The following is a 10,461-nucleotide window of genomic DNA, read 5'->3' as shown; positions in this document are numbered from 1 at the left end:
CCCATCTACCCCAGGGGCACCTCTCCCCCATCTACCCTCCCCCAACTACCCCGGGATCGGGATGCACCCGGGCCACAGCAGCCCGCGCCCCTGCCTGCCCCACCGCCCCCTCCCTTCCCAGCCCCCTGCAGGGTTGTCTCCTGTGCCTCCCCCATAGATGCCGCCACCCCTTCCCCATGTCTTGGCCCTCTCCCCCCTCCACGCCCTGAGGAGGGGCTCTGCTCGGATTGGGGGCGCCCCCTCAACACTCCCCCTTGCCCTTGGGCCTTCCCCATGCTCCCCTCTCCACCCAGGCCTCCCTGGGGTCTCCCCAGACTGGGGACTGAGTCCATCTCGGGGATTGTTATGTAGATCTGCTGCCCACCCAGCTTTGGAAACAAGGATTTGTGGTTCTGCAAAAGGAAGGAAATTGTGGTCGTTGGCCGCACAATGGAGACTAGTTAAGCAAAGTGCTAGGAGTCAGGCCAGGCATGCATGGCCCTGGGCCAAATGGATGGAGACACAGCACCACTGAGCACCTGATAGGAAAGGAGCCAACCCTGGTAGCTGGACTAATTATTATTTAGTAATAATCCTTAGTTGCCCTGAGAGCCAAGGCAGGGACTGGGGCTGTGCAATGGTGTTTATCTTCACATCAAAAGCCCCAAATAACCTAAGGACAGACAAGGGCCACGAAGCAGGACTGGGAACAACCTCCCAAGTCCAGCCCCTGCTATTACAAGCAACCCTTTCACATCACCCTTCTCATCAACCCATCAGTCTCCATCTTACGACCATGCATGTTGCTCACCTCAACCCGGTTTTACTGGGAAGCCTCACTGCTGCACTGGTTAGAAACCTGCCTCTGGCTTTCCGCCTGCACTTGTTCCTGGCCAGTTTGTCCCCATTTGCACTGGTGCTGTCATGTTCCTTAAAAAGCATGCCTCCCTCCCCAGTGCTCCCCCCTTTCTTCATGGATATAGACAGCAATCACATCCTCTCCGAGCCTTCCTTTTGCTGCTTTAAAAGCCAAGCTCTTCTAGTCTCCTCTGGTAAAAGCAGCTTTTAATTCCCTGGTCATCCTAGTAGCCCTTCCCTGCACCTGCTCCAGTTTGAGTTCAAAACAAAAGCAGGGTTCAGGTTCTGCTGATGGGGTGGGGCGGGGGCAGAATAACAGGGAGAAATCATGACAATAGCCACTCGCATTTTTTTTTTTTAAGGAAGGACTGAATCAGACAAAATACTGTGCAGAAGGGCTTTGAAAATGCTGTGCGGTTGGGATCCAAAGGGGGGCGCGTACTTTGAAACAGCACGGAAATAAAAAACGATTGGTATCTGTGGATCCCCTCTCTAAACATTTTGCAAGGAATAGATGTGGATGTTCATCAGTCCCCTCCCTATCACTTACTGTGGAGTAGGTGACTGTGTGCTCAGCATTTACGCTAATGCCACTTCCATACTTCTGTGTTCATTATTTATAACAAAAATGTGTGTTTGCAAAGCTGATTTGAGCTGTACCCGTTCGAAAAAAGGATTGAAATTGGTAAAAAAAAATAGTCCGCTGATTTAGTCATGGAAACAGACACGACCTAAGCAAATCAATGCTTTCTCTTCACCATTTCTTACAGACATACACAGATTGGTAAACACTGATACAACTATAGATATAAAAGAAAGTATTTATTATCATTAAAAAATTATATTTAGATGCTGGGTCATTAAATTCATTTTAGGAAGACATTTTAGTTTTCAGCCATTAATAAAAGTGTGATAAGGATGTGGCAGAGAGAGAATAAATTGTGTATGTTAAGTGGTGCGATTTTCTGCCATTAGAGCTACTTTACAATGTTTCCCTTTATTTTGGGATAATTCTAACTTTTTGTCATAATGCCTCCTGCTCTGCAGGAGGTCAGACTAGCTTCTCTCACAATCTCTTCTGACCTTAAGCTCTACAAAACACCCACAAAAATAAATGTCTTGACCACACACTTGATTAGCACCGTTCTAATAACTCATCCCAACACTCATTTCCAACTTTACTAGATGGAGGGACAAGGCACTGTATTCTCAGCTTATGCAACCCCTCTCTCCACTTCTGAAAACCCTGGAAAAAAGCAACACGCTTCCCTAGTCCTGTCCCTCCCTTCAGTTTCTCCTACCTTGTCACTGTATTTGGTGTCCTCCTGAAGTCCCAGCTCCTGGGGTCAAGGGACTGAGGCTCACAGCTCTTGTTGGAAAAAAAAGAAAATAGCACATTCCTGATTGTAGTGGATGGCTGGGAAATGTGATACCTCCCCCCTGGCTGTGGAGGAGGCGGGGAGCTATTCAGGTGGACAACTCAGGTAGGGAAGCCTTCAGGGCCTAGGCATGCGGTGGGCAGAAGCTGGCATTGGTGCTGTGCCCCTGAAGTGAAGATGAGGCGCCCCGAGGGGCTCAGACTACTGTGCACCAGGAACAGGGTGAAGCTGGCATCCCGTCATAACGCAGAGATTCATATGGCCTCAGCATCCCCTGGGCCTGGGCAGCGATGCCCGGAGCCAGACCTGGCAGCCCCCAGCTGGCAGGCTGAGCATGCAGAGTCTCCCCTGCAGCATCCAGGGCAGTGTAGAGCTCAGGGCTACTCAGAGCTGGACTATAGCTGACATGACCACACCAAGCCAGGCAGTGTCACCTGTGCCTACCTGGCACAGCCAGCAAAAAGGTAGCCCCAGTGCACACAGCTAGGAAGTGCTTGGCTGCTGGCCTGTGGGAGAGCTCAAGGCAAAGGGGCCTTGTGCTCCCCCAGGTCCAGGGATCTGGACCAGCACTGATTCCCCCCAGCCTTCAGATCCTGGGAAATGCCTGTACTCCGATGGGCTGCCCTGCTCCGCCCAAGGCTAGCTGAAGGATCAGGTCTTTTTAAAGGTTTGGTCTAAATCAAATCGGGGCTCCTATAGCGCTGGACACGGCACATGCAGGGAAAGACAGACACTCCATGGATACAACAGAAGAAGACATGCTATGCTCCACACTCCATCTCTTTGGTGTCAGTCTGCAGAAGCCATGTTCACTCCGGTCTGCCCTGCAGCTCCTAAGCACTTTGGCCGCTGGGTGGCAGAGAAGACAGGATTCTTGGTCTTCCTTTCCCCCCCGGGGAAAACTGAGGTATAGAGAGAAATGAAGCAGTGTGTCTGCATTCACACAATAAATCTGCAGCAGGATTGGGTCACTGACCTCAGGAATCCTGATCCTTCTGTGTCAGCTCTAACCATGCAGATGCCAGTGACATCCCAGAATAGGGATAGACCCCAGGAGTCCAGATACCTAGCTCTCCTTCCTCCCTCCCTCCCTCCCCTTCCCCCACCTTACCCACTAGATCTCATTCCCTATGAAAGCAGGGATGTTGCCCGCATGTACCCACTAGATCTCATTCCCTATGAAAGCAGGGATGTTGCCCGCATGTACCCACTAGATCTCATTCCCTATGAAAGCAGGGATGTTGCCCACATGTCCCAGTTTCTGCATACTGCTGCAGCAGTGTAAGGAGCAGGCGCTTCTCACCTCATGTCTTGAAATTTGTGTGCCCGGGTTTCTTTAACTCGCACAGTGAAAGCCTCCCCATCTGGGCTGGAGACAGTTGCAGTCTGGCACTGATGCCACCCACCGCACAGCAAACCGTGGCACTTGCACCCTGCAGTCACGTCATGGCTTGAGCCCACATAGCCTGGCATGCCCACTTGCAGAGATGATAAAACGCCCTCCATTCCTAGTTACATCTGATGAGTGTTGTAACAGCCTGGCAGCCATCTCCCTTGCCCAGTGCCACAGCCCTTGGAGGCAGATCTAGCCTGGAATCCTCTCTGTCTTTTCCAGATCAGACTTATGGACCCACCCACCTATTCCTCCTCGACTGGCCTCTGGGATTCACACAGCTTGCTATCTCCCTTGGGTCAGACCCAAAGTCCCACGATGCCCACTAATCCCAGGCTCACAGGGCCATCTAGGTTGGGGACCATCCCACGCCTGTGAATGAAACCCATGGATCTATCCGTTCCAGTAGATCTGACCTCCCAATCCGATCCATGGGCCCTTTCAGTTCAAGATCCCCCCTCCCCACATCTCCATTTAGATCCATGGGCCACCTAGCCTGGTACTGTCCCCCAGATAGTCTTCCAACTTGGTAATCTCATCTCAGAGCAACCCAGAAGCCCATCTAGCTTGATAAACCTGCTAGGCCAGACCCATGCACCCATCCAGAGCAGTAACTCACTGAATCAGTGTCCCCTTATAAGTCCATATTGCCTGGAATTCAGCCCCTATAAGATGCATGGGTCCATGCTTGATCTGAGATGCAGCCTCCCTATCCAGTACCACCATCCAGAATCAGATGCACAACCAGCCAGCCCAGAAGCCCCCCAGCTCAAACCCATGAGTCCATCCAGCTCAGCTTCCACCAGGCCTGTTGTTTGGTTTCCCCTTCCAGCTTGCAGATCAGACTCATCGCTGTGATCAGGGTTTGTGCAGCACCTGATGCAATAGGGGCTTTGCCCCTGGTTGGCTTCTGTGCAGTACTCAGGATAGTGGGAGCCTGGACTTGAATCTATCAGCTGGTTCCGATAGCTGTAGCCTGGGTGCAGCTTGTGATGGTAATATTAAGAGAGCTGGTGGTTGGATGTGCCAGGTGCTGTACCAGTATATATAAAGGAGGGCAGAGGCAAGACAGCAGGGCATAGGACCTCCCCTTCTCAACCTGCCATGGTCACTTGTGCAAGGCAGGGTCCCTGAGGAGACAGTGGCTTGGGGGTGGACACTGAGCTAGGGGGTAGCCAGGCAGGGGAGCTGCGCACATAGCTGGGGCAGCAGTCCCTGAGTTAGGATTCCCTGGTAGGCTCTGCATCTGCAGAGTGAGTCCCTGGACTGGGGGTTTTAGGGAGTCCATAATGTCCAAGGAGGAAATGCTGGAGCAGTCTTAGCATCGGCAGGGATGCATCACTTCCCTGGGCCTGGCAGTCTAGGTGTGGCAGGGACTGAATGATTCTGGGTACCTAAAGTGTGCAGAGGCTGTCCCATCCTTTTGGCCTGCTGGGAGTCTGTCTGGCCTGTAAATTAGGCCAGAGGAGCCCCATAGATAAGTGTTCCCACGAGGGGATCTAATCCTGTAGAAAGCAATTCTTCCTCAAGCTGCAAAAGCAGCGGGCATTTCCCAGGAAGCACACACAAGCTCCCCTGGCAGGTGGAGGGGAGGGGAGATTTGGGGTTTGGGGGTTTTTTTTTTTTCGTTTTTATCTTTATTTCCAGTTTCAACTTTTCTACAAGAAAAGAATAAAAAAAATAGAGAACTCTACAGATCGTCAAGGCAACTATCTTCACAGAGACAAGGCCCCGGCATCGACTTGCCACAGAGATGAGAGCAGAGCACTGGTGATCATGGAGACAAGGTCATGGCATGGATTGGCGTTGTGGTGGGGGGGACCACACCAATCATCACGGTGACCGCTATGGCAAACATTGCCCTGGAAATGAGGCCCCGGCAATGATCAGCATGCGGATGAGGCCATGGCCCTGCTGATCATGGAGTTGAGACCATAGCACTGATTGCCACAGAGACCACACTGCAGCATGAATTCCACGGGTGGACACGCACCCATGTCACGGAAACCGCAGGCACACCCCGTCCTGTGGCACAGAGGCCTGAGACAGACCCCTTCTTCATGCCACGTATCCCCAGATGGACCCCTTCCTGTGGCATAGAGACCACAGACACTCATCCCATGGCCCGGGTGCTCCTGTACAGGTCTGTCTGTGCACAGGAGGCCTGGTGCACCTATGAGCCCACAGCTTGGAGATGCATGGACCCATGACCTGCCCATTCCTGGTGCCAGAAACACTGGTATCAACAACAGAATCAGTTATAGACACCAGAACAATAAAATGCAGCTCCTGGGGGCAAACCCCCCTGCAGGGGCAGGGCGCAGAGCACCCGGGAACAGCCCCCGCGAGCCAGCCAGGCTGGAGAGGTCCAGGAGGTATGGGGGACTCTACCCCAAACGCTGGACTCCCCCATGGCCCTGGGTATGCCTTTCTGGGGCTCTCCCCTCTCCCCATAGCTCATTGCTGCCCTGGCACTCCTCTACCTTTCTCCTAGAGAGCTCCCCTCCCTGCCTGACTGCTGTTAGTTTAACCTCTACACTATGGCCCCTGCCTCCACCTGGCACCCTATGGGGGGTAGAGTGGGTTGGGTTTCTTCTGCTCCTGGGCACTAGGTCTCTAGGCCTCGTGAAGGGCAGCAGGACCCCCTGCTCACCGCTCCATCACTCAGCCCAGCCTCAAGCCTGTCCCGGCCCCTGCTCTTCCTGCGTCTCGCCTGGTCCCATGGCTAGGGGGGCTCTGTGGGATGGTGGGGTTTCCCCTCGGTGTGTGGCACTTGGTGGCTCTTCCCCAAGTCCCGGTCCCTCATCGGGATGCTTCAGGAGCTGTTCCTCGTCCCCCCCCGAGCTGGGGGGGCCCAGGAGCGCTGACCCCTCAGTGGGCAGTCCTAGCTCACTGTTGACCTCCTCGTGGGCACAGGACCTGGAGGAGGGCGCTACAGTGGGGCGGCGCCCTCGGGCCTTGCGGCTGTGATGCACCTGGAGGTGCAGGGCCATCAGCTCAGGTGCCGAGGTGGCAAAAGGGCAGAAGAGGCAGCGATGCAGAGTGGACGCGCCCTCCAGCGCCGGCCGCAGCGAGAGGTCCAGCGGCTCAAAGTCGGCCCTACCGTTCCGTAGCACTGGGTTAGCGCAGGCACCTTTCCGGCCACCGCGCTCATGACTGGCACCCCAGGCCTGTGGCAGAAAGATGCCCTGGTACTTGTCAGCTGCTTGCAGGGGCAGGTAGGGCGATGCCTTGGCTGTGGCACGGCCCCGTAGCTCTGGGGGCCCACCAGCGCTAGCATTGGCACTCTTCTGCTCTCGGTGGTGGCGCTGCAGGTGGTACTTGAGGGAGCCGGACTGTGTGCCGGCGTAGTCACAGTGGGGACACTTGTACGGACGCTCGCCTGCCAGGAGAGAAGGGAGAGGTCAAGGTGAGATCTGGGAGCCCAGACGGACAGACACAGAACCAGCTAAAGCACGTCTGGGAGCCTTCAATAGGTCCTGGAGGTCCTTTTGGTTTTTAGCCACAAACTGGGAAAGTCTAAAACATTATCTATCCTTTTTTGGCGAAATTTTCATATGCACAAATAGGGGCTGCTAGTTTGCATTCAGCCCTGGGGTGCCTTCCATGCCTCTGGTTTCCACCCCTCTCCCAGGCTCTCCCGGTCCCTGGGGAAGGCCAGGACCCTGCTCCCCCTGCCCCAGCACTCAGCTCACCCGTGTGGACACGCAGATGCACTTTGAGGTGGTGGGAGGAGCGGAAGGATTTGCCACAGTATGGACAGTCCTTGCCAGAGATGCTGCGCCCCCGCTCTGGGCGCAGAGGTCCCAAGCACAGCCTGGTCTCTTCTGGAGAGAGGGGAGAGGAGACAGCAGTGAGTCAAACCAAAGGGACCTCAGCAAAGGAGGTGACTCAGGAGTGGGGGGGGGGGGGGGGGGGAGGGGGGGGGGGGGGCTGGTCAGGGATATATTTGAGGCTGGGGGTGCTCAGAGATCCAGTCTGAGGGGTACAGAGTAGGGGGTGACGGTGGGTCTTGGAAGTAGGTGTAGGGGGCATGGAGGCTCAGGGGTGAGTCTGGGATCAGGGGCCCGTGCTGGAGGTACAGAGTTTGGAGGGGGAAGTTCTGGGGTAGGGGGTCTCATGGGTACACACTGGGGGTAGGCAATGGATAACCCAAGCCCTAGACTCACCCTGTTTCCCTGGGCTGGGCAGGGCCGTAGCCCCGGCTGTCCCCATGCTGGAGGCGCCCCTGCTGTCCGTGGCGAGCCCATGTCCCGCCGCAGCATGGAGTGAGGCCAGTGCTCCCAGCACCTGGCCCCTGGCCCACTCCCCGTCCTGGTGGCTCCGGCTGTGCAGAGCCATCTGCTGGTGGCTGGCAAAGGCTCGGGCACAATCTGGGCAGCGGTGTCCCCGGTCCACACCAGGGCTGCCCTCCTTCCCTGCCTCCTTGCCCCTGGGGCGCCACTGGCGCTCCCGCTCCCCCCACATCTGGGCTGCCGCTTCTTGACTGCTTTCCACTGCCCGGGCAGTGGCGTGAAGCCGCTCAGCACAGCTGGCATCACCTGGCGGGCGCAGCTCGACGTAGCCAAGGAAGGAGCTGGCCTCAGCCTTGTCAGCAGTAACAGGTGGCAGGAAGGTGGGGTAGAGCGCCTCGTAGCCCAGCAGCAGCCCCCCCGGCACCTCCGGCACGGCTCCCCGCTCGCCCTTGAGGCCCAGCTTGCTGAGGTGCACCTTCATGTGGTTCTTGAGGAACCACGGCTCCTTGAAGCAGCGGGCGCACACGGGGCACTTGTGATCGAAAGAGTCTTTGTGCTTGCGCATGTGGCCCTTGAGGAACCACGACTGGGTGAAGGCTTGCCCACACACCTGGCACCGAAACTCAGCAGGTGCTGGCGCCGGCGCCGGAGCTGGAGCAGGAGCCGCAGGAGGTGAGGGCGCGGGGGCCGGTGCCTGGGGAGCCCCATGAGCCTCCTGCCCGTGCCGCTGCAGCTCGCCTTCCTGGGCTGAAGGTACAAAGCTGAATTCGGCTTAGCAGCAGACAGAACTAAGGTGGAACTTGCAGAGTGAGGAATGGAAAGATCCAGTGCAGCTGCCTCCTCCTCCTCCTCTTCTTCCTCCTCCTCTTCTTCCTCCTCCTCCTCACCCTCGCTGGCAGCTGATGGGCCCCGCCGCAGCAGTGCCCGCTCCTCCAGCTCCAGCACCAGGCGGCTCTGGTGGCTGAGGGGGGAGTGGGCATTGGGGGGGTGGGAGCGCAGGTGGAGACGCAGGAGGCTGCGCTGGGCAGCCCGGTGGCCGCAGTAGGGGCAGGTGAAGAAGGGGGTCTCGCCAGCATGGATGCGGGTGTGCAGGGCCAGGATGCTGTTGAAGCGGAATCGCTTCCCGCACACGGCGCAGGGGAACGGCCGAGCCTTGCGCCCGGTCCCGGGGGCCACCCCCAGCTCCGGCCCATTGAAGTAGCGCTGCAGGTCCAGCTCCCCGTTGAAGGCAGGCTCATTCTCGCCGTCACCGGGGGGCACCTCCTCGGGCGACCCCTGGGCTGGCGGGGACAGGGGTTCCTGCAGGAGAGGGGGGGATGGCAGAGCTGCACAACTGGCAGGGCTGCTGGCCGTGGCTTTGTGTGGCGATTGCAATGGGGAATGCACTTCCTGTGAAGGGAGAAGAGCAAAGGGACAGCATTACAAAGACAGCTGGAGGACAACTCAGGTCTAGGAAGACCCCTTTTGCCCATCTCTCCATCCCTGGAGTATATCCTTGAGACCAACCAAGCATGTCCCTGAGGATCAGCTACTTCCAATCAACACTTCAAGTGCCCCTCAGTCCCAAACAGCAGAGACTCCCCATGCCTGAAAAAGGGTGATTGCACCCAAAAGCTTGCAAAGAACTTTTTTCCAACTACTCAGCTGGTCTAATAAAAGATAGCACATCTACCCAAAGAAACTTGCCTGCCTCAATCCCACACACGCTTGATAGCTAGCTGCGGCCTGCAGGCTGCCATGGAAGCATATTGATTTGGGACAATAACTATGCCATCAAGTGGGGCGCAAGTTCAACATTTAAACCTGTTTCCTGGACTATAAATTCCCTCCAGAAATTTAGGGCATGTCAAACACTCTTTTGTGGCTGATGGCCCCTTCTCTGCTACCAAACAGGCATCTATGTGGACTTTCGGTTCCTCCGTGCAAGTCTATCCTGCTATTCAAGTTCTTAAAATCCACCTTGCATCTCCTTTTGTCTGACACCATTCGCTGAGTAAGGAGGAGGAGGACCACCCCAACTTTTGCACTGACCATTTTTGGGGGACTGGAAGAGGCCTGTCTGTTCACTTATGTGCCTAGGAGTTGGAACAGGATCTGGCCCCAGATTTTGTTTCAATTCCAATCATTTAATTTTTGCTTAGATGTCTAGCAAAATCGACAAAGCTCAACAATTTCAGGTTCCCTTTTTTGAAAACCTCCTTATCTCACTGAAAATGTGGCGGTCACTGTCTTCCCAGAGAAAGCTTTGGCTTTGATCAAATCAGCGGGCTTCAATGAGAGGCCATTTGGTTGAAAAATTCCCAGACAGGCAACACCTCGAGGCAGGCAGTTCCACTGGCCGACACCATGCAAGGAGAGTGAGCATGGCCTATCAGCGTCTACAATTTTTTGCCTGTCCTTATATAATGTCTCCTTGGCCTTGTGTGGAGAAAAAGGGAAGCCAGCACCTGCTGGTCTCCTTCTCTGGACCAGCCGATATTTAATGGCCTTTATCCCAGCTCCTTTCATCAGAGAAAAGAGCCTTTCCTGTCTCAGTCTGTCCACATGGCAGTCCAAGACCACGATAGGTCTCATGGCTGTTCTCGAAATCTCCACCAACCAGCCCATGCAGTAGGGA

At 55.7% G+C, this 10,461-nt stretch overlaps 2 protein-coding genes across 5 annotated transcripts in view; both read right to left on the bottom strand.

The window, feature by feature from the left end:
- Positions 1–5,241: 5,241 nt before the first annotated feature.
- ZNF219 (zinc finger protein 219) overlaps positions 5,242–10,461 on the bottom strand; it is a 9,722-nt gene continuing 4,502 nt past the window's right edge. The window contains exons 3-5 of the mRNA XM_025191147.1: positions 8,732–9,143; positions 7,779–8,591; positions 5,242–6,991 (exon numbers count right to left, since the gene is read on the bottom strand). Coding sequence (XP_025046932.1) covers positions 6,285–6,991; positions 7,779–8,591; positions 8,732–9,143 — 1,932 coding nt within the window. The 3' untranslated portion in view covers positions 5,242–6,284. The remainder of the gene's footprint in view (positions 6,992–7,778; positions 8,592–8,731; positions 9,144–10,461) is intronic.
- ARHGEF40 (Rho guanine nucleotide exchange factor 40) overlaps positions 8,608–10,461 on the bottom strand; it is a 32,737-nt gene continuing 30,883 nt past the window's right edge. For all 4 annotated transcript variants that reach the window (XM_025191157.1, XM_025191155.1, XM_025191156.1 and 1 more), the window contains one exon: positions 8,608–9,233. The gene's annotated coding sequence lies outside the window, so the exon portion shown is untranslated. The remainder of the gene's footprint in view (positions 9,234–10,461) is intronic.

The sequence above is a fragment of the Alligator sinensis genome, unplaced genomic scaffold (genome assembly GCF_000455745.1).
Source record: "Alligator sinensis unplaced genomic scaffold, ASM45574v1 scaffold955_1, whole genome shotgun sequence".
NCBI lineage: Eukaryota > Metazoa > Chordata > Crocodylia > Alligatoridae > Alligator > Alligator sinensis.
Note: the sequence above shows the minus strand (reverse complement) of the source record. Positions and strands in the feature narration are given on the sequence as shown.